At 40.4% G+C, this 26,981-nt stretch overlaps 1 protein-coding gene across 26 annotated transcripts in view; it reads left to right on the top strand.

The window, feature by feature from the left end:
• The window catches only part of RBFOX2 (RNA binding fox-1 homolog 2), a 293,230-nt gene that overhangs the window by 84,349 nt on the left and 181,900 nt on the right, over positions 1-26,981 (top strand). For 25 of the 26 annotated variants that reach the window (XM_059886364.1, XM_059886360.1, XM_059886359.1 and 22 more), the window contains exon 2: positions 6,966-7,016. The exons of the other annotated variant lie outside the window; for it this stretch is intronic. In XM_059886364.1, coding sequence (XP_059742347.1) covers positions 6,966-7,016 — 51 coding nt within the window. The remainder of the gene's footprint in view (positions 1-6,965; positions 7,017-26,981) is intronic. 26 annotated transcript variants of the gene reach the window in all.

Raw genomic sequence — 26,981 nt, 5'->3', positions numbered from 1 at the left:
TAAAGGAATAGCACACTGATTTGTTTCGCTGTCATTCCCTTCTCCAGGGGATCTCCCTGACCCAGGGACTGAGTCCCGGTCTCCTGCATTGCAGGCAGATTCTTCACCATCTGAGCTATGAGGGAAGCCCATAGGATACCTCTTTTGTATTGTGATTTAAAGGAATAGCACACCGACTGTTTTGCTGTCATTTAGTATGACTTGAGATAGTTCATTGAGATTTTTCACCTTTTAAAAAGCTTGCAGAGTTCAACAGATGATGTTGAAACAAGAGAATAGTTGATAACTCTATTTCCCTATAATTGAGGTTCTTTTTAGTTTTTCAGTGTTGGAAACAGCACTAAATTAAAAAGCCTTTGCAGTTGCATTGTTAAATTCTATAGGAAATGGTGTTGTAGTAAATGTATAGACTCCAGAACAAACAAGGCTCTTGGGGATTTTGGAAGGAGCCCTGTTCTTTTTGTTATGGCCCAGCATGCTTCTTTGAGCACAAGTTCAGGTGATTCTTTAGATAAGTTAGAGATACGAAATTACAAAAAGGGATGAGTATTTAATATTTTAATAATTATTACAAAGTTGCTTTCCCAAAGAGTTGTCCTAATATACATGTATTCCTACTGTTAGATGTGAAGATGTCTATTGACTCTTCTTGCCAATTTGTCATATTTTTATTTTTGCCAGTGTATGGGTGGAAGGTGATACCTCAGCTCTGAAAGAATGTTTACAGGCAGCGTGGTTTGTGAGTATAACTGGGAACAATTTAAGTCTGTTAACAGGAAAGCAAGAGGGATAAATAAATTGTGACATAGTCATAAGATAGAAAACTAAGCAGTGGTCAAATAGTGCATATAGTGGTCAATTAGTGAAATATAGTGACATGCGTAAGTGGAGATAAATCTCAGAATATTGAGAAAAGAAGGAAATTGCTATGCAATAGGATTCATTTCTATAAAATTCAAAATCATGCAAAGTTCATGCATTTTGAAGGGACAGGTATATATACAGTAAAACTTAAAAAAGAAAGCAAACCTGTGTCGTTAAGTGTAGGCCACCTTCAGTGAGGCAGGACGTGCCTGAGGGCTGGAGAGTTCTAAGAGTGAGAGATGGGGAAGAAAGGAGAACCGCTTTGCTAAGCAGGTGAAGGAGGAAGTCCATTTCCTCTGGCACATCTCTGTGCACCTGTTATTACATCTGTCTTTGCTATTAAAGTTTTTGACAGTGCTCGCTTGTAGGAGGATTTTTTTTTCCCTTATAAAAAGTATTGTGCATTGTTGAACTCAAAGAGTATATATATGGGATAGCCTCTGGGAGTGATGAATCTTTGTTAATGATGCTTTTGGGTGTTTTTGATGACTTTCTTAATCCTCTAATTCCTTTCTCAGACAGTCTTGAAATTTATTGTAAAGGAATAATACGGCATGATTATTAAAAAAGATAATTTGATAAAATGGGAAGAACAGGGGCTTTGGCGTACAACAGACCTGGCTTGAAAGTTTGACTTTCCCACCTATTATCTGTGTTTTATTATCTTCTTCTCTTTGCCACTTTCTCTTCCCTCTCTCCCCATCATCCTAAAACCATGCCTGATTGATTGCTCAGTATCATCGTGTTTATCATCAGCATTGTTAAAATCTGGAGGGAATGGTGTTGAAGTAAATGTACGGACTCCAGAACAAACAAGGCTCTTGGGGATTTTGGAAGGAGCCCTGTTTTTGTTCTGGTCCAAGCTGCACGTGGGCTTTCCAGGTGACTCAGTGCTAAAGAACTTGCTTGCCAAAGCGAGATGTGGGTTTGATTCCTGGGTTGAAAAGATCCCCTGGAGAAGGAAATGGCAACCCACTCCAGTATTCTTGCCTGGAGAATCCCCATGGACAGAGGAACCTAATCATGGGGTCACAAAGGAGTTGGACATGACTGAGCAACTAAGTAACAACAACAAAGCTACAAGTGTCTCCTCTGTAAAACTTGGTGTGAGAATAGCCAGCCAACATTGCCTATTATTAGTATTTTTAAATAACAAGTTTATTAACCTATAATTCACAGGCCATAAATCTCACCCTTTTAAAGTGTTTTTAGTGGTGGTTAGTGTTTTGGGGTTTTCAGCAAAATCAGAGTTGTGAATCCATCATCACTAATTCCAGGACATTTTCATCACCAAAAGTAAAACACAGTACCCATTAGCAGTCACTCCTTTTAGTCCCTAGACTACTCATCTTCTTTCTTTATGGATTTGCCCATTCTGAATATCTCCTATAAATGAAATTATAATTTGTGGCTTTTGTCTCTGATTTTTTTCACTTAGCATGATGATGTTAAAGTTCATCTTTGTTTTACCTATACTTCATTCCTTTTTTATTTCTAAATAATACTCAGTTATACATATACCACACTTTGCCTCTCCATTCATGAGTTGATGGGCATTTGTATTATTTCTGCTTTTTGGCTATTATGAAATAACTCTGCCATGTACGTTTGTTTACAAGGCTTTCTATGGATGTATGTTTTCAGTTTTCTTGGTCACACCTAGTGTGGAATTGCTGGATCACATGGTCACTTTTTTTTTTTTTTTTTAACATTTTGAGGGATTTCCAAACTGTTTCCAAAGTGATGCACCATTTTGCACTTCTAACAGCAATGTGAGATTCTAGTTTCTCCGTATCATTGATGATGCTGTTATTGTCTGACTGTCTGACTGTAGCTGTCCTAGTGGGTGTATTTCTCATTATGGTTTTGATGTGCATTTTTCTAATGACCAACAGTGTTGAGTATCTTTTCATGTGCTTATTGGCCATTTGTATATCCTCTTTGGAGAACTTCCTGTTCACAGCTTTTGCCCATTTAAAAATTTGGGTTATTTGTCTAAGAGTTCTTTTATGTTCTGGAGTATAAGTCCCTTGTTGGACAAAGGATTTGCAAATATTTTCTCCCATTATGTTGTCTAACTTGATGGTATCTTTTCCTCCCCAGCAGTATTGAGACATAATTGGCATTAACAATGTATAAGTTTAATGTGTACAACTTGTTGGTTTGATACATTTGTATATTACAAAATGATTAATACCATAGCTGTAACTAACACCTGCATCATTGTCACATAATTATCTTTGTGTGTGTCTGTGTGGTGAGAACATTTACAGCCTATTCTCTTAGCAAAGTTCAAGTATATCATACAGTCTTGTTAACTGTAATCACTGTGTGTGTATTAGATCCCCAGAAGTGATGGTGTCCTTTGAAGTACTGAACTTTTAAGTTTTGATAAAGTTCATTTAATCTGTTTTTCCTTTGTCATTTGTGTTTTTGTAGTTATATCGAAGAAACCATTACATAATCAAAGGTCAGGAAGATTTCCTTTGTTTTCTTTTAAGTGTTGTATGATTTCAGGTCTATGATCTGTCTTGAGTTAATTTTGTATATGGCATAAGACAGAGTTCCAGCTTTATTCTTCAACATGAGATATCCAGGTGTTCCAGTGCCATTTGTTGAAAAGGTTATTCTTTGTTCCATTGTTTTTCTTGGCACACTTTTAAAAACTCAGTTGATCATAACTGCAAGGGTTTATGTCTGGACTCGTAGTTGTACCTCGTTGGTCTGTCTGTCTGTTCCTAAAAGTATTACACTGTTTTGATTACTGTAGCTTTGTAATGTGAGCCCTTCAACTTGGTTCTTTCTCATGATTGTTTTGGTACCTATCAGTTGTTTTTTTTTTTTTTTTGGCACCTATCATTTTTAAAGGCAATTATCTTTGGTGTACTGTCTTTGGGAAGACAATTTATAAATGTCCAAAATAGAGACTTAGGAATAAAAAAAAAGAGAACTTGAATTGTCTGTGAGTCAGCAACTGAATGCTTAATTTGTTCAGTCGCTCAGTTGTGTCCAACTCTTTATGATCCCCATGGACTGCAGCATGCCAGGGTTCCCTGTTCTTCACCACCTCCTGGAGCTTGCTCAAACTCATGTCCATCGAGTCAGTGGTGCCATCCAACCATCTCATCCTCTGTCATCCCCTTCTCCTCCTGCCTTCAATCTTTCCCAGCATCAGGGTCTTTTCTAATGAGTCAGCTCTTTGAATCAGGTGGCCAAAGTATTGGAGTTTCAGCTTCAGCATCAGTCTTTCTAATGAATATTCAGGATTGATTTCCTTTAGGATTGACTGGTTTGATCTCCTTGAAGTCCAGTTCAGTTCAGTCACTCAGTTGTGTCTGACTCTTTGTGACCCCATTGACTGCAGCACGCCAGGCTTCCCTGTCCATCACCAACTCCCGGAGCTTATTCAAACTCTTCCATTGAGCTGGTGATGCCATCAAGAGTCTTCTCCAGCACCATGGCTCAAAAGCATCAGTTCTTTGGCATTTAGCTTTCTTTATGGTCCAACTCTCACATTCATACATGGCTACTGGAAAAACCATAGCTTTTGACTATACGGACCTTCGTGGGCAAAGCAATGTCTCTGCTTTTTAATACGCTGTCCAGGTTTGTCATAGCTTTTCTTCCAAGGAGCAAGCGTCTTTTAATTTTGTGGCTGCAGTCACTATCTGCAGTGATTTTGGAGCCCAAGAAAATAATGTCTGTCACTGTTTCCCTCTCTATTTGCCATGAAGTGATGGGACCGGATGCCATGATCTTTGTTTTTTGAATGTTGAGGTTTAAGCCAGCTTTTTCACTCTCCCCTTTCACCTTCATCAAGAGGCTCTTTAGTTCCGCTTCTCTCTCTGCCCTAAGGGTGGTGTCATCTGCATATCTGAGGTTATTGATACTTCTGGCAATCTTGATTCCAGCTTGTGCTTCATCCAGCCCTTCATTTCACATGATGTACTCTGCATATAAGTTAAATTAGCAGAGTGACAGTTTACAGCCTTGACATACTCCTTTCCCAGTTTTGAACCAGTTTGTTGTGCTATGTCCGGTTGTAGCTGTTGCTTCCTGACCTGCATACACATTTCTCCGGAGGCAGGTAAGGTGGTCTGGTATTCCCATCTCTTACAAGAATTTTCCACACTTTGTTGTGTTCCACACAGTCAGAGCCTTTAGCATAGTTAGTGAAGCAGATGTTTTTTTTTTTTTTTGAATTTTCTTGCTTTTTCTATGCTCCAACGATTCCTAATAATTTCTGATTATTGAACCTTGTTTATTTATTTACACATTCTTTTGAATGTCCAGCATGTGTTAGACACTGTGCTTGACTGTGGGGAAATCATGATGAACAAGACATGGGGTCTATGCAGGGAGCTTAAGTTGACACCTTGTGCTTTCATGTTTTTGAAAGGAGTGTGTACTTTTGATGATCAAAGATGTAGATAAAATCAAAGCAGATGTACCATTAGATGGAAGGTTCACTATCTTGTCATAAAACAAGGTCCTATCAATGAAAATTCTTAACTTACCGTCTGCTAGTAGGAGTGGAAATACAAATGAATTGAAGAGGATGAATATCTTTGAGGTAGCTGTATTGAGCCCCTTGAAAAAACTACAGAAACACTATTTTCTCATTTACATCTTTATGTGCATGTGTGTCTTCTCCCATTCTAAAGTTCCCTTGGAGGCAAGGGCCTTGTTTTATTCATCTTTCTTACTCTGTCAGTCATCTAAACAGTTCTTGCAAAATATAAGATATTCAGTGTATGTAAACTGAATGACTGAATGAGTCAAGTAAGCCATGAGTGAGTGCTCATATGGTATGACCTTATACTTAATTAGGGTTTGCATAGCTTCTATTGGTTACCATTCTAGGCCTCAAGGATCTTGATTTAATGGTTAATGTGAAGATGAGACACTCAGTATGATGTGGGTGTGTGCATGCTAAGTCACTTCATTTGGGTACAACTCTGCACAATCCCACGGACTGTAGTCCGCCAGGCTCCTCTGTCCATGGGATTCTCCAGGCAAGAATGCTGGAGTGGGTCGCCATTCCCTCCTCGAGGGGTCTTCCTGACTGAGGGACTGAACCCATGTGTCTGATGTCTCCTGCATTGGCAGGCGAGTTCTATACCACCGGTGCCACCTGGGAAGACCTACTCAGTATGATACACCTTTAAAAAAAAATGAATTTAATTATAAATAATACGGAAAGTAAATTGTGCAAATAACCTAATAAATTTAACACGTATACGTATTAGGAGTCACTTGAGTCCATAGGATGTAGGATGGTAGAGGAAGTCTGGAACAGGGGCAAAATTGAAGGAAGGCAGAGTGATAGAGGGAAGGGACAAAATTTGTCCAGGTCAAGAGGCAGTTCTTAGTAGGGGTGATGCTGTCCCCTTCCCAATGATGGTACTTTTGGAAATATGTGAAGGTTTTTCGTTGTCCAGTGTTCGGGAGTGCTACTGGCTTTTAGAGTTCAGGGGCCAGACATGCTGGAGTCCCATAGTGTGAAGTTAAGAGTTGATCTGCCCCAAATCCCTGGACTGCTCTGTTGGAGAGGCTCTGAGAAGCAAACATTTAGCTGGATGAGGAGGAACACAGTGCTTTATGGATAGTGCTCCTAAGAAAATACTGTTTTTCATGTTTTTGTTTTTGTTTTTTTTTGCTATCCTGCATGCTGAACTCCGGAGAAGGCAATGGCACCCCACTCCAGTACTCTTGCCTGGAAAATCCCATGGACGGAGGAGCCTGGTAGGCTGCAGTCCTTGGGGTCGCTAAGAGTTGGACACGACTGAGCGACTTCACTTTCTCTTTTCACTTTCATGCATTGGAGAAGGAAATGGCAACCCACTCCAGTGTTCTTGCCTGGAGAATCCCAGGGACGGGGAAGCCTGGTGGGCTGCTGTCTATGGGGTCACACAGAGTCAGACACAACTGAAGTGACTTAGCATAGCATAGCATGCTGAACTCAGAGATGTTCATAGGTAGAGTGGAGTAGAGCAGTGGAACACCTTAGGAACTACTGCAGGAATTTATGTCTGATCATTTTGGATGATTCTTAACACTGTCTTTTGTCTTATGGTTTTCTTTTCTTTTCTTTGTCTCAGAACGAGCCTCTGACCCCAGGTTATCATGGATTCCCAACACGGGACAGCCAGGTTGGTATAAGTTGTTTATAACTCAGATGTGGTGTGTGTGTCTTTTATCTAAGAGTGCTACATGATAGAGAGCATTTCCTGGAATTATTTATTTTGGAGAGTGATTTGGTTAGTTTCAGCAATGAATTTACATTAGCAATATATAAAACATATTTCTTAACCTTAAAGGTATTGTAATCACATTATTGAAATTGTGGATATTATAGGGGGAAAGTCACTCAAGCACAGTTGTGATTGCTTTTGTTTTTTCTTTTACAAGCTACATGATAATTTTTTTAACCTGGTTTTCTTGATGTCTCATAATTTTGTGTTGGACTTGTCTGTTTATTCCCAACCACTTAGCCCCTGCCTCACAGATTTTTGGAGTCCCTGTGGTAATCAGCAACAAGAAAATTCCATTCTTGTCCCTGGGGGAATTCAGCCTTATGGTTTTAATCAGGGAAGTTTCTGCTGCCTTTCTTTGTTAGATTAAGGAGGATGATTGGAGAAAGCCCAGGCCCCATTTGTGGGTTAGAGCGAAACTGTCTCCTGCCAAGACATCCTCAGAAAGGTTTAGGGAAGGGTGTAGAACGCCTTCCCTATTTGTGTGCTTTTCGGATCTGGTGAGGCTGACAGAGTTAGGGTAGAACAGGTTAGCCTGCCTCAGAGAAATGATATAAGACACCTTGCCTCTGGAATTTACCTCCTGCTGTTTGGAGATATTGATACTCTTCAGATTTAAAAGGGTAGCTCCTAGAAATATCTCTGTATTTCTAGCCATCATTTATATCTTTGAATGCCTATCCACTATTCCTTATCAGTTCAGTTCAGTCACTCAGTCGTGTCCAACTCTGTGCAAACCCATGAACCGCAACACGCCAGGCCTCCCTGTCATCACCAACTCCCGGAGTCCACGCAAACCCATGTCCATCAAGTCGGTGATGCCATCCAACCATCTCATCCTCTGTCTTCCCCTTCTCCTCCTGCCCTCAGTCTTTCCCAGCATCAGGGTCTTTTCCAGTGAGTCAGCTCTTCGCATCGGGTTGCCAAAGGTATTGGAGTTTCAGCTTCAGCATCAGTCCTTCCAATGAACACCCAGGACTGATCTCCTTTAGGATGGACTGGTTGGATCTCCTTGCTGTCCAAGGGACTCTCAAGAGTCTTCTCCAACACCACAGTTCAAAAGCATCAATTCTTCGGCGCACAGCCTTCTTTATAGTCCAGCTCTCACATGACCACTGGAAAAACCATAACCTTGACTAGATGGACCTTTGTGGATAAAGTGATGTCTCTGCTTCTTAATACACTATCTAGGTTGGTCATAACTTTCCTTCCAAGGAGTAAGTGTCTTTTAATTTCATGGCTGCAGTCACCATCTGCAGTGATTTGGGAGCCCCAAAAAATGAAGTCAGCCACTGTTTCCACTGTTTCCCCATCTATTTGCCATGAAGTGATGGGACCAGATGCCGTGATCTTCGTTTTCTGAATGTTGAGCTTTAACCCAACTTTTTCACTCTCCACTTTCACTTTCATCAAGAGGCTTTTTAGTTCTTCTTCACTTTCTGCCATAAGGGTGGTGTCATCTGCATATCTGAGATTATGGATAGTTCTCCTGGTAATCTTGATTCCAGCTTGTGCTTCTTCCAGCCCAGCGTTTCTCATGATGTACTCTGCGTATAAGTTAAATAAGCAGGGTGACAATATACAGCCTTGACATATTTCTTTTCCTATTTGGAACCAGTCTGTTGTTCCATGTCCAGTTCTAACTGTTGGTTCCTGACCTGCATCCAGGTTTCTTAAGAGGCAGGTCAGGTGGTCTGGTATTCCCATCTCTTTCAGAAATTTTAAGTTTCTTGTGATCCACACAAAGGCTTTGGCATAGTCAATAAAGCAGAAATGTTTTTCTGGAACTCTCTTGCTTTTTCAGTGATCCAGTGGATGTTGGCAATTTGATCTCTGGTTCCTCTGCCTTTTCTAAAACCAGCTCGAACATCTGGAAGTTCACGGTTCATGTATTGCTGAAGCCTGGCTTGGAGAATTTTGAGCATTACTTTACTAGCATGTGAGATGAATGCAATTGTGTGGTAGTTTGAGCATTCTTTGGCATTGCCTTTCTTTGGGATTGGAATAAAAACTGACCTTTTGCAGTCCTGTGGCCACTGCTGAGTTTTCCAAATTTGCTGGCATATTAAGTGCAGCACTTTCACAACGTCATCTTTCAGGATTTGGAATAGCTCAACTGGAATTCCATCACCTCCACTAGCTTTGTTATTAGTGATGCTTTCTAAGGCCCACTTGACTTCACATTCCAGGATGTCTGGCTCTAGGTGAGTGATCACACCATCGTGATTATCTTGGTCGTGAAGATCTTTTTTGTACAGTTCTTCTGTGTATTCTTGCCATCTCTTCTTAATATCTTCTGCTTCTGTTAGGTCCATACCATTTCTGTCCTTTATCGAGCCCATCTTTGCCTGAAATGTTCCCTTGATATCTCTAATTTTCTTGAAGAGATCTCTAGTCTTTCCCATTCTGTTGTTTTCCTCTATTTCTTTGCATTGATCACTGATAAAGGCTTTCTTATCTCCTTGCTGTTCTTTGGAACTCCACGTTCAAATGGATATAGCTTTCCTTTCTCCTTTGCTTTTTGCTTTCCTTCTTTTCAGCTATTTGTAAGGCCTTCTCAGACAGCCATTTTCCTTTTTTGCATTTCTTTTTCTTGGGGATGGTCTTGATTCCTGACTCCTGTACTGTGTCACGAACCTCCATCCATAGTTCATCAGGCACTCTGTCTATCAGATCTAGTCCCTTAAATCTATTTCTCCCTTCCGCTGTATAGTCATAAGGGATTTGATTTAGGTCATACCTGAAGGGTCTAATGGTTTTCTCCACATTCTTCAATTTCAGTCTGAATTTTCAATCTTATTTGGCAATAAGGAGCTCATGATCTGAGCCACAGTCTGTTCCCGGTCTTGTTTTTGCTGACTATATAGAACTTCTCCATCTTTGGCTGCAAAGAATGTAATCAATGTGATGTCAGTGTCGACCATCTGGTGGTGTCGATGTGTAGAGTCTTCTCTTGTGTTAGGGTTGTCCAAAAAAGTCACTATTATTAGACTTGTCCAGTAATGATCATTAAGGGATGTGCATTATCAGAATGCTAGACCAAGGGGTTGACCTAGTTCCCCTTCCTAGAGCTTAATTAAATCTCATCAAAACCCCTGAAGCTGAGCTTAAACACCAGGATGGTGCCATAATCAACATTCACTATTTGAGTGCCTTCCAGATTTGGAAGTATTGGCTCAGTTCTTGCGTTTCTGGTGTTGAGTTGGCATCAGACTGGTCCAGGTAGGGTATGGCGAAAAGGCGGGAAGAGAAAGTGCTGTTCCTCTCTGTGTTCATCTCCCAGTGGGATCTCTATTGGCACTGAAGGTCATTCCTATGGGAGCTTTTGGTGAAAGAGATGGTCATTTACCCCAGACTTAAAGATGATGTAGAAGGTCTTCCTGTTTTCTTTCTGGTTTAGATTTGCCCTAGAGCTTCTGTAAGCTGTGAAATTCATGTCCTTTGATAGCAGTTCTGTATCCTGGCCATATAATGGAAAAAGTACCATTGCTTGGAGATCTAGGCCCCAGAGATTCTGATTGAGTGGGGCTAAGATTGGGCTTAACCATTCAGGTATTTAGAAATTCCTCCAGGTGATTTTTGCAGCCAAAATAAAAAACTACAATCCTTTGGGCTGCTTTGAAATGAGTGACATTTTCTATTTCACCCTGTACTTTCCACCTAGGATCTTGAAAACATAAGGAATCGTGGTCAGTCTCTGAATCTACTTTTGTATACTAACTCAAATATTTGCTTATAAAATGTTGCTTATTTTGGATATAGGCTTATTTTAGATATAGGAAGGTAAAACTAATTGAAGTTAAGTGTGGGGAACAGACTCACAAAGTTTAAAAGAATCTGAAAAGGTTCCACATAATGTGTCTTCCTGTGGGGATTACAGATCAATAAGGAATTAAGCAGAAGGAATTAAGAGGAATTTGTTAAAGCACAAAAAGTAGTCTCTGCTTAGAACCACTTTACTTTTCCTTTCTTTTGCAGCGGGACCCGCTTCTGTAGCCTGCACGTTTATTACACATACTGTCTGCTGTGGGCCTATGCAGACCCTTTTGCTGTGGTTTAAGGCTGCTTAATTTACTTTGAGGCACATTCTGATGGTGCCGGTTTATTTTAGTTTAATTTCTTGGGTTTTATTTTGTTTTTCTGTCTGGATCTTTGAATTAGAGACCTTAGTGTAGTGCAAACAGGCAAATATTGAATGGCTGCTTGTTGCATTTGATGAATACAGAATCCAAATGAATCCTGCTAATTAATGCGCCTAACCTTGTGAACTCTCACTTTGTGCTGTGAGATTTGGGAGGCATTTATCAGTGTGAAACACTGGTCACTGAGCAGCCTGAGCTGGGCAGAAACTGAACTTGTGGTCTTTACACCTCCCCAGAGTGCTTTGGCTCAGCACATCCAGAGACCAGAGAGTGGAGGTGAAGGTGAACTTTAATTATGTGAATCTTTATTTGTTTTTCCTTATTTTTTTGCATTTCCTTTCTAAGTAAATAGGAACCATCTCCAGACAGAATTCCTCTCAGCATCTAATGGTGATTTTAAAAGAGATAAAAATGACAATCTTTTGACTCTTGCAGAGTGGGGCTTTCATCAGTATTTTCTCCCCTTATCCTCACCACCACCTCTTGAATGGATAAGGCAAGTATTTCCTTTGGAAAGATAAGGAAACAGGCACACAGAGATTAAAGTGACTTATCCACAGTAACAATACAAGTTTGTAGCTGAACTAGCACTGAAATGTGTCCTCTGTTTTTGAGTGTCCTTTCCTCTATACTGGCCATTATTGACTTGACAAAGGAAAATGTGGTCATGTGCAGTATTTCTGCTCACTGACTTTATTTATTTATCATTTGGGGGCTTCATAGATCCCTTAACACTGAACTATAAATCTTTGAGTCCATGACCCTGGTTAAGAATTATAACAACAAAGTTCCTTAGCACTAAGTGGGCCAGCATTTCACCGTTATGGTGACCCTTTTCACCCTGTTACACACACCCCTGATAACACATGGAATCAAAAATGTGAGAAGGAAAGGAGGGGAGAAAAATCCACCTGTCACCTCATAGAGGTTTTGCTTTTTTATGCAATTTCAGCTCAGCGTTCTTTCCCAGTCAGTTAACAGGCTTTCAAGGATGGCACTCCATTGCTTTTACAAAGCACTCCGAGCACATCACAGTGCTTGCTGATGTGGTCCCTCCATGGAAGTGGAGGCGACAGACATGTTCCAGATTAGCAGAAGTGAAAACCTGCTCAGAAAGGCTGGATATTTTATCTCAGGCCATGCAGAATTTTAGGTTGATGACACAGTGTCATGGTTTAGATTCCTAGCTCTGTGATTTATGTGTATATGCACGTGCTTATGATAGAGTTCCTAAGTGTTGATTAAGGCTGGAATACTTTGTGGGTTTGTAATGTTCTCTGAATGAGAGAATATTTGTGTGCATTAGCACCAGAGATTTTATTCAGAAGGGACCTGGGAACAGCAGACTGATTAGAAGGGGCCTTGGTTCTGCACAGAAACTAATTGTTTCCGCTAATGTTTTTATTTTTTTGGAATGGTTTTCAGAGGCCCCTAGGAACTAGGAACTACAGTCGGGGATGGCGATGGCACCCCACTCCAGTGCACTTGCCTGGAAAATCCAATGGATGGAGGAGCCTGGTGGGCTGCAGTCCATGGAGTCATGAAGAGTTGGACACGATTGAGCGACTTCACTTTCATGCATTGGAGAAGGAAATGGCAACCCACTCCAGTGTTCTTGCCTGGAGAATCCTGGGGACTCGGGAGCCTGGTGGGCTGCCATCTATGGGGTTGCACAGAGTCGGACACGACTGAAGTGATTTTAGCAGCAGCAGCAGCAGGAACTACAGTGGTAGTCCTAAACCTAGACCTTGCCTGTCACCTCTTGGTGCTACAACGTACATCTGCTGTAATTAGGGTGACTGTATATAGTTTATCATTCAAGTTGGGGCAGTTTTGAGAGAGTAAAGGGATGCTAGTGTTGAAATAGTCTGAGGCAGATCTTAATGAATGGGATGTATGGTCATCCTAGCTATGATTGAAGAAATACAGAGAGTATCCCCTTAACCGGTCCCTGGAGGAGGGCATGGCAGCCCACTCCAGTATTGTCTCCTGGAGAAGCCCATGGCCATAGCAGCCTGGCAGGCTACAGTCCCTGGGGTCGCAGAGAATTGGACATGACTAAGCAACTGAACACCCCTTAACTGGGGTGATAAGGTTTGGGATTATGGCTTGGTGCATTGCCCACACTTGACCTGTGGGCATGAAGCATTGCCATTCACATTGGAGATGAGAGCACACTCTTGGTTGGGTTTCAGGTGTTGAATCAGCTAAGGAACTGGAATGTTAGTCAATTATTTTGCAGTTTACAGCGTGTGCTTCCATGTGTCAGTATGTTCAGCTTTGATCTTCACAACAGCTCTGCTAGGAAGCTCAGGCTTTATTATCCCTACTTTGTAGCTAAGAAAACCAAAGTAGAGTTTTTTTTTTTTTTTTTGGACGAAGCCCCTAGCATTGGACTTACTAGGAAAAGACTTTTTTTTTAATTAATTATTTTAGTTGGAGGATAATTTACAATATTTTGATGGTTTTTTCCATACTTTCCCAACATGAATCAGCCACAGGTATACATTTGTTCCCCCATCCTGAAACCCCCCCTCCCCCACCTCCCTACCCACCCTGTCCCTCAAAGCAGAGATTTTTAAATGAATTTCCCCTTGTCACATAGTTAGTGGCACAATTAGACTGGAGCCCTGGATTTTCAGCCTCCGAGTCTTGTAGTTTCCTCTTGTACTCTTCTGTCAGTGTTCTCTCCTCTTTAAATGGGGATGTTCTCATCCTCCTGTGGCAAGATAAGATATTACGGAATCTTTGGAGAATGTAACAGCACGGAAAGTCTTCATATGAACTGGAAGTTCCTTGCATAGCTTATTTCTGTCAAGTTTTCTTCCTATTTTGTTTGTTAAAATAACTTATGGTCTACAGTTTATCTTTTTTTATTTTATGAATTTACTTACTTTTGCTTGCTGGCTACACTGTGGCCTATGATTGTGATTTGCTGTTTACATTAGAGAACACTGCTTTCCTGGGAGTGTCAAGAAGAACATGCCCATGAGGAATGAAATAAAACTTCCTGTTATAATTTTGGATTTTTAATACAAAGAAAAGCAATGGCACAGTGTTAGACTCTGATTTTTTAAGTGCTAGTCAGTGGCTCCTTAAAGAGTTTTTTCCTTCAATTTTCTAAAAATCTGTCCAAGAGCTGTTATATGGACATGATAAAGTGATTCTGACAAAATGGGAATTTCAAAGAAGATGACAGATGTGACTGAGATAATTAGGGATTTAAATTTGGAGTAGCAGTCTTTTAGTTTAGAGGGAAGATTATAAATTTATCTAAGAGATTTTTATCCCCAAAGTATTTTCTTTCTTCTTAAGGATTTTTAATTTCCCCTTTTCTCACCAGTTAACTTTTTTTTATAATCCCCAGAATGAACTTTACTTTTGTCCAGTTTTTCGCAAATGAAGTTTTAGGGCTTATTTTCATTGGGAGCCTTGGGCAATAGCAAGTGAGTTTTCTGTCATACTCATTTGTTTTGGTGGCAAAGAAATGATGGCTGTTTTTCTTTCCTTGGGGTGATTTGGAATGGAGGACATAGTAAGGGTGTTCAAGGTCTTACGAGCTCAGAGCTTTCAAGCTTAAAAAAGACGGCAGTTTCTAGTAAACGATAGCTTTACATCATGACCCAGTACACTCACACATGCACATACACAAACATAAGAGTTAAATTAGTCTTACCAAAATTTCTTATCCATACTGTGTTCTTCAGTTCAGTTCAGTCTCTCAGTCGTGTCCGACTCTTTGCAACCCAGTGAATCACGGCATGCCAGGCCACCCTGTCCATCACCAACTCCCGGAGTTCACTCAGACTCACGTCCATTGAGTCGGTGATGCCATCCAGCCATCTCATCCTCTGTCGTCCCCTTCTCCTCCTGCCCCCAATCCCTCCCAGCATCAGGGTCTTTTCCAGTGAGTCAACTCTTTGCATGAGGTGGCCAAAGTACTGGAGTTTCAGCTTCAGCATCAGTCCTTCCAATGAACACCCAGGGCTGATCTCCTTTAGAATGGACTGGTTGTATCTCCTTGCAGTCCGAGGGACTCTCAAGAGTCTTCTCCAGCACCACAGTTCAAAAGCATCAATTCTTTGGCACTCAGCTTTCTTTTCAGTCCAACTCTCACATCTATACATGACCACTGGAAAAACCATAGCCTTGATTAGACGGACCTTTGTTGGCAAAGTAATGTCTCTGCTTTTGAATATGCTATCTAGGTTGGTCATAACTTTCCTTCCATGGAGTAAGCGTCTTTTAATTTCATGGCTGCAGTCACTATCTGCAGAGATTTTGGAGCCCCCAAAAATAAAGTCTGACACTGTCTCCACTGTTTCCCCATCTGTTTGCCATGAAGTGGTGGGACCAGATGCCATGATCTTAGTTTTCTGAATGTTGAGTTTTAAGCCAACTTTCCCCCTCTCCTCTTTCACTTTCATCAAGAGACTTTTTAGTTCCTCTTCACTTTCTGCCATAAGGGTGGTGTCATCTGCATATCTGAGGTTAGTGACATTTCTCCCAGCAATCTTGATTCCAGCTTGTGCTTCTTCCAGCCCAGCGTTTCTCACGATGTACTCTGCATATAAGTTAAATAAGCAGGGTGACAATATACAGCCTTGACGTACTCCTTTTCCTATTTGGAACCAGTCTGTTGTTCCGTGTCCAGTTCTAACTGTTGCTTCCTGACCCGCATATAGGTTTCTCAAGAGGCAGGTCAGGTGGTCTGGTATTCCCATCTCTTTCAGAATTTTCCACAGTTTATTGTGATCCACACAGTCAAAGGCTTTGGCATAGTCAATAAAGCAGAATAGATATTTTTCTGGAACTCTCTTGCTTTTTCGATGATCCAGCAGATGTTGGCAATTTGATCTCGGGTTCCTCTGCCTTTTCTAAAACCAGCTTGATCATCTGGAAGTTCACGGTTCACATATTGCTGAAGCCTGGCTTGGAGAATTTTGAGCATTACTTTACTAGTGTGTGAGATGAATGCAGTTGTGCGGTAGTTTGAGCATTCTTTGGCGTTGCCTTTCTTTGGGATTGGAATGAAAACTGACCTTTTCCAGTCCTGTGGCCACTGCTGAGTTTTCCAAATTTGCTGGCATATTGAGTGCAGCACTTTCACAGCATCACCTTCCAGGATTTGAAATAGCTCAACTGGAATTCCATCACCTCCACTAGCTTTGTTCGTAGTGATGCTTCCTAAAGCCCACTTGCCTTCACCTTCCAGGATATCTGGCTCTAGATGAGTGATCACACCATTGTGATTCTCTGTGGTATTTTCTATTCTGTTCCATTAAAAAAAAACAAAACTGTTGATTGTGACTAACAATTAATTGACCAGAATTGATTTCCTGAACTCACTAATGGATGGATTGCAGTTTGCAGTTTTGAAAAATAAGATTCGAGTAATTGTTGTTCTTAAAATGCCACCCTAGAGAAACCTCATACATAGCCTTTAGCTGTCACTTTTCCATCCTTTGCACACATGCGCCATTGATCTGCTTTCTGTCTATGTGTATTTGCCTATTCTGGACATTTAATGAAAGCATAATCGTACAGTATCTGGTCTTGGCTTAGATGGTAAAGTGTCTGTCTACAATGTGGGAGACTTGGGTTTGATCCCTGGGTCAGGAAGATTCCCTGGAGAAGGAAAGGGCAACCCACTCCAGTACTCTTGCCTAGAAAGTCCCATGGACAGAGGAGCCTGGTGCAGGCTACCATCCATGGGGTCGCAAAGAGTCGGACACGACTGAGTGACTTCACTCACTGGCTTTAGTGACTGGCTTCTTTCACTTGGTGTAATGTTTTGAGCGTTCATCCATGTTGTAGTGTGTATCAGTACTTTCTATTTTTGATGGAATAGTATCTCACTGTATAGATTTAGGAGTATGTTTTTGTGAGCTCATTGCCTACCTCTGTAATTCATCTCCTGCCCCTCTCTTACTGTCAGCTTCAGCTGCATTGGCCATTCTTTCCATTTTTTAACTTTGGGAGCTTGATTTCAGCTTCAGCTGTGGAGTCACTGTCAGATCTGCAGTGCTTTTGACCCAGATCTTCCCCTTCTCATTCAGGTCACAGGGACAAAATTTACTTCTCAGAGAAGCCTTCCCAGCCGACACCAGTCTAAAGTTATCCACATATACACTCTCTCTCATTATCTTAAATTATCTAGCGTGTATACTTTATTGTCTATCTCTTCCACCAAAATATAAGTTCTGTGCAAGTTGTGACATTGCTTAGAGCAGAGCTAGGCATGTAGGAGGAGATCAATAAGTATTTGTTGAATGAATAAATGAAAAATATTCTCAGTTTAATGTGAAGCTTTTGAAAGATTTTAAGCAGAGAATAACATGATCTGCTTTACATTTTTCAAAACTACATTGTAGTTGCTGTAAAGAATGAATACTTAGTGTCCCCCACTCGCCCCCACCTCCACACACAAAAAGGCAACATTAGAACTATCTAGACAACAGCGTTTTCATTTGCTGTGTTTAGTATCAGTTCCAGCTAGCACTTAGTTGTTGAATGAGAAATTTTACCCCACTGCCATTTCTCAGTTGGAAACTGGATTAAAATGACAGATTCAGAAATAAAATGTTTCATATCTCTTTCTTTTTAAAAAAAACTTTTAATTTCTTTAAAAAAATTTTATATTTAAGTGTAGCCTTAGCAGCAGCAGCAGCACCAGTTAACTATGTTGTGATAGTTTCAGATGAACAGTGAAGGGACTCCGCCATTCGTATACTTGTTTCCGTTCTTCCCCAAATTCCTCTATCATCCAGGCTGCCATATAACATTGAACAGAGTTCCTGTGCTATACAGTAGGTCCTTGTTGGTTATCCATTTTAAATACAGCAGTGTGTGCATGTCCATCCCAAGTTGCCCAACTATTCCTTCCTCCTTCATACCTCTCTTTTATCTCACAATCAAGAGTAATTATTGTACTGCCCCACCTTTTTTTTAAACTAAAAATACTTCTACTTTGCTCTTAAATTACAAAAAGTATGCAATCGCTTTCTTTTCTTCCTGGTAGGTTACCTAGAACCCTGCTTTCAGCCTCATGCAAAATTTATTCAAATGTTGCTTCTCTTCAGAATCAGACACCGGTCACCCGTCAGTGGCTCAGGTCCTTGTGTGCGTTGCCTTGCACCCTCTAGTGGATGAAGGGCTGGTAAAGGCTGCAGCTTCAAACCATTCATTGGCTTCAGACTTAATATTGCCTTTTAGATTATTCCATCCTGTAGAAAGTTCATAAACATCTCTCTCTCCTAGGAAAGACCATTTTATTTCTTGTTACTTACAACCATGCACCTAAATCACATGCTTGTTTTGATATTTCTTGATTTATCAGTTTGAAGCTCTATCCTTTGGCTTCCTACTTACTATTGGAGGTGAGAAATTAGCAGTTTTATAGACAAAGCCTTCCTTCTAACAAAGCCTTTTTATTTTTTGCTAAATCAGTGTTCATTATTCATTTATGTTTACGTAATACATACATTATTATGAGTGAATATAGCTGAACCGTAAGAGATCATGATTACATTCCCTTTCTTATATACTTTTTTGTTTCCCCTGGAGTTATTTAATACATACGTATATATGTATAGAAAATACGTATGTATGTTTAGTAATTACTTTTTAAAAAGCGTGAAGAGAAAGTGAAGATCGCTCAGTTATGTCCGACTCTTTGCAACTCCATGGACTATACAGTCCATGGCATTCTCCAGGCCAGAATACTGGAGTGGGTAGCCTTTCCCTTTTCCGGGGGATCTTCCCAACCCAGGGATTGAACCCAGATCTCCCACATTGCAGAAAATTCTTTATCAGCTGAGCCACAAGGGAAGCCCCAGAATACTGGAGTGGGTAGCCTATCCCTTCTCCAGTGGATCTTCCCGACCCAGGAATTGAACCGGGGTCTCCTGCATTGCAGGTGGATTCTTTACCAACTGACCTATGAGGGAATTTCAAAACAGAGTTGCTCAGTCGTGTCCAGCTCTTTGTGACTCTGTGGACTTACACAGTCCATGGAATTCTCCAGGCCAGAAAAGCACTATTGAGACATAATATATGAACTTTGCTCAATGTAAGTGTACTTATTCAAGGATTTTTATTAAATTTATAGGCAAATTTATAGATTTATATTACCATCGCCACAGTCCAGTTTTAGAATATTTTCATTATCCCCCTAAATTTGTTTGCAGTCAATCCCTACTTCCACCCAAGCCCCAGACACCATCTACTTGTTTTCTGACTCTATAAAATTACCTTTTCTGGACATTTCATATATATACAATCATATGATATGTATGTAATGTTTTTTGTATGACTTCTTTCATTTATCATAGTGTTTTTGAGATTCATCCCTGTCGTCGTATGTATCATCATACCATTACTTTTCATTGCTGAATAGTATTCTGTTGAGTGGGTGTACATATTTTGTTAATCCATTTATCAGTTGACAGATACTTGGCTTATTTCCAGTTTGGTTTTTATGAGTACATAATGCTGTTATGAATACTCACAAGTCTTTGTATGGATGTATGTTTTCATTTCTCTTGGGCAGACTTCTAGGAGTGGTATAGCTGGCTTTTGTGGTAAAGTTATGCTTAGTTTTTTTGCAGGGGGTGGTCACCGAACAATTCTAATGGAAGTTATTTTTAAAAACTACTCAAGTAACTCATTATCTTTCTATTACAAATCAAAATAATATCTAGACAATTAAAGGGTTAAATCCAATTTGAAAGGAAAATAAAATATTTCTAAATATTTGACTGAACCTTATAAAAATTTCAATGCAGTAATATGATCGAAGAAATTATAAAAAGTATTATGCTTAACTTTAAGAGACTGCCCAGCTGTTTTCCAAAGTGGCGTGGTTTTATCCATCTCTTTGATTATACTGAGTATATATTGGTATTTCATTGTGGTTTTAATTTGCATTTCCCTGATGATTAAAAATGTAGAGTACGTTTTCATATGCTTATTAGCTATTCATGTATCTTCTTTGTTGAGCTGTCTGTTCAAGTCTTTTGCCCATTTATTTAGTTTTATTTGGTTATACAAATATTTGGTTTGTTTGTCCTCCTACTGTTGAATTGTAAGAGTTCTTTATATACTCTGGATACGAGTTCTTTGTCATATTTACAATTTGGAAATATTTTTTCTCAGTTATACAATTTTGCAAGACAAATCTTCTTCCCCCAATAAATCTGATTCTTATGTGCTAAGTTTAAATAAACTCTGCATAACCATCCTATGAAAACAGGCATTTGATTACCTCTTTTCAGGCCTGGTAATTGCTCCAAAAAGATTGGCAGATTTATAGTGGCTTTGTGTTTGGCTGAGACAGCCTTCTCCAGATCCTTAGTCAAGAGAAATTATGCTACTTTCTGCATGTCTGAAAGGATGTGATATGGTAAGGGATCAGCCAGGTTCATTGGCTACCCCCAACCCACAACCAAGACACTGTAGCTTCTGTGTAAACTTATTTCATAGAAATTCCTCTGTAGACACACACACACACACACACACACACACTGCCCCCCCCCCCACATACCCCACACACATACCCCCCCCCGCCACACACACACATACCCATATCCCTGACTTTTGGTTTAAATATCAGCTCTGCCATTGCAGGCTAGATGACCTTGGGCAAGTTTTTTCTTGAGCTTTCTCTGAGTCTCAGTTTCTGTAAAATAGGAATAGTAACTACTGTGAAAGGTTGTTGTAGGATTTGAGATAGCGTATGTAAGTTTCTTGACATATAATAGGGTCAGTAAATCATTTTTCTTGTCTGTTTTATGGGAAAGAGGCCTTAAGGACGCCTTATAAGGAAATGATTAGTTCTCACAGTCTCTGATTTAAGTATATTTTTCATTTTCTTTTTGAGTCTTAGTTATTCACCATGTGAAATGAATTACATGTATTGATTTGAAATTTCTAGTGCAGGAACATAGCTTTACCATATTTCCAAGAAAAAATATGTCAATATGAGGGAAATGAAATCTGTGTAAGTTTATTTACCTCACTCATTATGGGTCTGGGCAACATAAATAGAAAGAGGGAATCATTTTTGAGACTTTATGTCTTGAACAGAAAATGGTTCAAATTGAGCAGACACTGAAGCCTGTGTGCAACCACCTTGCTCCTTGTTATCCTACCCACATATTTCTTCTGATCTGTGTGTCTTCTTTCAGTCCTTCAATTCTCTCTCCTGAACATTGATTTCTTCCTAGTGCCCTTTGCTTGAAATGTACCTCTTTTTCCCAGCAGAGTCCTATGTATCCTTTAGGATCTCTGGCCACAATTTAACATGCTTTATGAAATCTTTCCTAATTTCCACTAATCATTTGAACTCATTTTAACATATCTGTATGAACATTTCCATGAGGTTCAGATCAAGGAAGTTTGGGAAATACTGTGAAGATTGTGAGCAAATTATTTAACTTGTCTAAGGCTCAGTTTTCTCATCTGTGAAAGTGTGGGTAAGTGTCTACGTCTGTAAGGTGATTGTAAAGGTTAAATTTTTAAAAAACTTCTTAGGTAAAAAATGTCGTATTATTTGGTGTTGTTTACTAACCTCTACCTTTAGCTTTCCTTGGAATGTAGAAAAACTCTTCTCATCTCTGGGCTCAACTTCCCTCTTTTCCTTTCAGGGCTGTTTGGCTGTGATGGGTTTGCATTTGTGGTACTCGGGAGTGTCATGCTTTATTGTGGAAACAGTGGCAGTTTTTGTCCCTTAGCTTCTCCCCTCTGAATCTACAGGGTTGCTGTGGCTCTGTGGATAGATGAGGGAGTGACTTGAGTCCAAAGAATGAAAAGTGTGGTTGTCTTTCCTCCTTACCCCTCTTCTGTACCTGGTTTCTTGGTATATCCAGTCTTTTATGCCGGTGTTTGATTTCTTTCCCTACTTTGCCTCCTTTCATTCAGTTTGGGGTTGCTGTGATTTCAGGCTGTTAGAACAGTTTGTATGCATTCTTGAACCAAATGCTTAGTATGTATTTTGCAAACAGGTTGATCATAATTTCACTGCTTGACTTTGTAGTAGACTGACCTAATACTGTGTATACAGTTGATGTGTATTATGATGAAAGAGCTAACATGGCCGTCAGAAAGAATTATATGACTAAAGATTATTAATCACTGGGACTGTTTATAAAAGGAAAATCATAGAATTTCCTTTATTAGCAGTTTTCAGTATGAGGAAACGCACTGGTCTAGGATTGCTTAGGGTGGCCAAGTAGTTAGTAGGATCGTCTTGCTCTGGTAGTTAGTACCACTGAGCAGCAGGTGGTTTTCCTTCAACCAGCCCTGGTTACGTTTGATAAGTTACTTTTAAGAAGCTTGCTATATCTCCTCAACCTGTTGTTCTTCAACAGACAACTGTGACCAATGATTTAGAATGAAACCAACTAGTCAAATATAAGATAAGGCCAAAGGCGTTGTAGTTGGACAGTATAGTTGTGCGTTTCAGTTATAGGTCAAATATTTTTATTTTCTTAGTGGCATTAGCTGTATACCATTATACTGAGCTGATTTAGGGTTGACTTAGAGAGGTAGGGGAATGCAACAGATGACTTAAAGTCTTGTGTTACAAAATTTGGTGCAACCAAAAAATAATTTCAGCAAGTTCTGTGTAATCATGCATTTAAAGGGACAACTCTGATTTCACTGGGGCTCATATTCTGCTTAGCTTTTATCTGCTGAAGACACTTCAGTGGTTACTCTAGGCCTTCCATGATCTGGCCCTCGTCTTTTTCCTTTTGTTTCGTGTAGGGTATTTTGTGTTTTAGGCACATAATGGGGTAGGATAATGTAGCTTTGAAATCAAATATGGGTTCTAATTCTAAGTTTTTTCTTTATTGTATTCTCTCTGTTTAAATACACTTCATTCTTTAAATCCCACTTCAGATGTTCCCCGCTCCATGAAGTCTTGCCTAGTGCAATTATTTCCCTATAGACTCTTAATAAATGCCCACTGAACCCCTGAGGCACATTTTGCCTACTTTGTAACAGCACTTTACTACTGCCTGTTGTGTGATGGTAAACAAGTTGGATGACTCACACAATCCTGTGAGGACAAGGACCCTATCCTCTCAGTACTTCTTGGTATTCCTGAATCCTTTTACAGAGTAAGTGCTCAGTAAGAATTTGGTAAATGGACAAATTAAAAAGTAAAGTCATCTCAGCCTTCTTGAAATACAGAGACTACTCTGTTGTGATATTTTTCCTGTGGACAAAGGGAAAAAAAAACTTCATTCAGACTTTTAACTAGGTTTGTTGCCTTTGCTTTGCCAAAGCAGTATGAAAAATTAATACTTAAGAAGCTAGATATCTAATCTTCAGCAAGAGAGTGCCTCTTACAAGTTTAATGGGTTTGGTGAAGTGGATGTTCAATGTAAATTTGTCGTTTTATGGAGCCATAGAAGGCTCTTAAAACACTCAATAAATACCCTTATTGAATTAGAAGAACTTTTCAACAGGGGATGGTCTGTGTATCTCCTGTTATTAGTACCTTTCATTGTTCCTTTAGAGTGCCTTCAGCCTGTGCTCACACAAGCTTTGTACTGTCACGTGGCTCATAGAATCATCTCAGCTACAGATACTCCTAGCGCCTTAATTCCATTACTTTTTTACAGGGAACCCACTCGTTAATTCTGGCAGGTGGGTTTTAGTAATAAATGACAGGTCCCCATGAAAAGAGAGCTAACCTGTACCAAACACTGACTCATTAGGTGCCAGTTCCTGTATAAAGCACTGAACAAGTATTATTTTATTTCATCTCATTTGCAGGTGAGAAAACCCTGAGTCAAAGAGGTTTAAGCCATTGCCCATGGCTATGGAGCTGTTAACTAGGGAAGCTGCGCTTTAAATGTGTTGGATTTCAGAGTTGATGATATTTCCACCATGCACATGTCTTTTTTTATTTACTCTTATTTGAACATTTATTTTGTGTACATTTTGCGTGCGTGTTTGATTTTTCTTTGGTCAGTAGCAAATGTTATTTCCCAACTTGCTCCCCTCCTTGCCCTTTAGGGAGGGGATGAAAATTCTGTGTTGTTTCTGTAGTCCTCTCATTTACACATGGCTTCATATCTAGTCTTGTTTGATCTTGGGAGCAGTGAGAACCCACTCAACCAGTTTGGTCTGCATGCAGGGAGGCAGGGCTGTAATCATGACTGGCAGATGAGGAAATTGAGATTTCCAGTTTTGTGAGAGATTTGTTGAAGGTGGTAATAATAAGTGATAATGAAATTGGCTTTTGTTTTGAAGAGGAACACTAATCTTCAGGCTAAATTTTGTAGCAGAAAATTTTCTTTTTGAGACAAATTATATGGATACAATATAAAAAATGTAAGTGGGTCGGTCCTAGTAGAAAAGATGGGAAAGGCCTGGGGCCCCACCTCTGGACTTTCTCTGCCCATGAGGCCCCTCAGCTGACCAGAACACAGTTGAAAGCCCCTGGGGAAGGAGCAAAGAACTTTGGTGCCAGATAGATTTGGATCAAATTGGGCGTGATAATTAACCTTGCTTAGGTTTGGTTCTTCATTTGTAAATTGGGTACGCCTCTCATGTGCAGTGTTCTTTTCATAGGATTGCTGATAAATATCAATTAAAAAATAGGCCAAGCCTAGCACAGTGCTCTCGACTTGTGCGGAGGACAGATCAGGTCGAAGGGCAGCATAGGTCAGCACTCACCCTGTGAGGGCCTCCTGCTAAACCTGGGAGGTTCCCAGAGAGCCTGGGCCTCCATAGGACTTACTACCCAGAACTTTGTACTTGACCAAAGGCTGACACATCATGTTTATCAATAGTTTGGAATAAGGATGTGTGCTATGTTGCTTCAGTCCTGTCTGACTCTTTGAGACCCTATGGACTATAGTCCGCCAGGCTCCTCTGTCCATGGGATTCTCCAGGCAAGAATATTGGAGTAGGTTGCCATGCCCTTCTCTAGGGGATCTTCTTTGATCCAACCTAGGGATCAAACCTGCATCTCCTCTGTCTCCTGCATTGGCAGGAGAGTTCTTTAACACTAGCACCATCTGGGAACTTGAATGAAAGTGAAAGTCACTCAGTCGTGTCCAGCTCTTTCTGACCCCATGTACTATATAGTCCATGGAATTCTCCAGGCCAGAATACTGGAGTGGGTAGCCTTTCCCTTCTCCAGGGGATTTTTCCAACCCAGGGATTGAACCCAGGTCTCCCACACTGCGGGCAGATTCTTTACCAGCTGAGCCACAAGGGAAGCCCAAGAATGCTGGAATGGGTAGCCTATCCCTTCTCCAGTGTATCTTCCTGACCCAGGGTTTGAACCAGGGTCTCCTGCATTGCAGGCGGATTCTTTACCAGCTGAGCTATGAGGGAACAGGGATAGGCAAACATTTTCTGTGAGGGATCAGAGAGTAACTATTCTAGGCTTTGGGGCACAGAGTCTCTGTTGCAGCTAATCACCTCTCCTGCTGAGCACAGGAGCAGCCACAGACAGCGTGGAAACCACTAAGCATGGCTGTGTTTTAATAGAACTTGTTTTGTGGGCACAGCATTTGCAGCCTTTCAATTTCATATGATTTTCATACATCACGAAATATTATGTTCTTGTTTTTTTTTTTTCAATCATTAAAAATGTAAAAACCATCTTATCTCATGGACTGTATGTGGGTTGCACAGGCTAGATTTGGTCCATGGCCCAAAATTTGGCAATGCCCAGTTTAGACATCGCTTGTTGGTAATCAGTGCAGCGTTTGATCCTGTGAATTAAAGTGATTGCTATTAAAGAAGTATCAATAGGGAATTCCCTGGCAGTCAGCAGTTAGGACTCTGCAATTTCACTATCAAGGACCTAGGTTCAATCCCTAGTTGAGGGGCTAAAATCCTACAAGCCACATGGTACAGCCAAAAAAAAATATTGATACTAGGAAAGGCTTACTTTTTATAAAACGGTGGAACGGAATCATTACATATTCATTAGTTTCTTTACCCTCCATGAAGTGATTAAAATGCAGTTATACTTGTCTTGGTAATGACTAGTGAATGAACAAGGTTTCTGAATAAAACCAGAATAGTATAGTGGAAAGATGATGAGTCAGGAGGAGTCTGTCACTAGTTTTGTGACTTTATATGTCACTTTATCTTTGGGGCCCTTCAGTTCCCTCATAAAAGTGAGGAGATTGGAGATCATAGTATTAGAGGTCTTTGCCGGCTCTAATATTCTCTCATTCTACTTTTAGTTGTCTAGGTGCTGTTGAACAGTTTTCATCTATAGAAACTCTTAAGGACTTCACCAGTTAGTATATTTTCAAAATTACCAACCGGGCCTCACAGAGTATTAAAGACTGTTTACAACAGGACTTGATTCCCAGTGCTAATGCCAGCCCAACAATTGGGATATAAATTCCACATGCCATTAAGATGACTGCCATGCTGCCATAGTTGTGAACCCATCTGGAGATGAGGGGCAGACACAGAGAGAAGGGGACTAGGAAAGCTGGAAGAAGGAAAGGCCTGTCCTGATTTCGTGTGGGTTTAGGACAGTTTCCTAAGTGGAAACCTTTCCTCGAGTCTGAGTCACACTTAGGACTCTTGGCTCTCCTGGGATGGGAGGAGAAAAGGGAGGGGGCAGTGGGACTAGTGGCTATGTCGATTTTTGTCAACAGAGGGCGCCCAGAGCAAGCAAGCGCTCTGCGCCACCCTGAACACGGCCCTCCTCCCCACATAGACACAGGTCAGCGAG

This window comes from Bos taurus, chromosome 5, assembly GCF_002263795.3.
Source record: "Bos taurus isolate L1 Dominette 01449 registration number 42190680 breed Hereford chromosome 5, ARS-UCD2.0, whole genome shotgun sequence".
NCBI lineage: Eukaryota > Metazoa > Chordata > Mammalia > Artiodactyla > Bovidae > Bos > Bos taurus.
The sequence above is the reverse complement of the archived record's forward strand: the minus strand, read 5'-3'. Positions and strand labels throughout refer to the sequence as shown.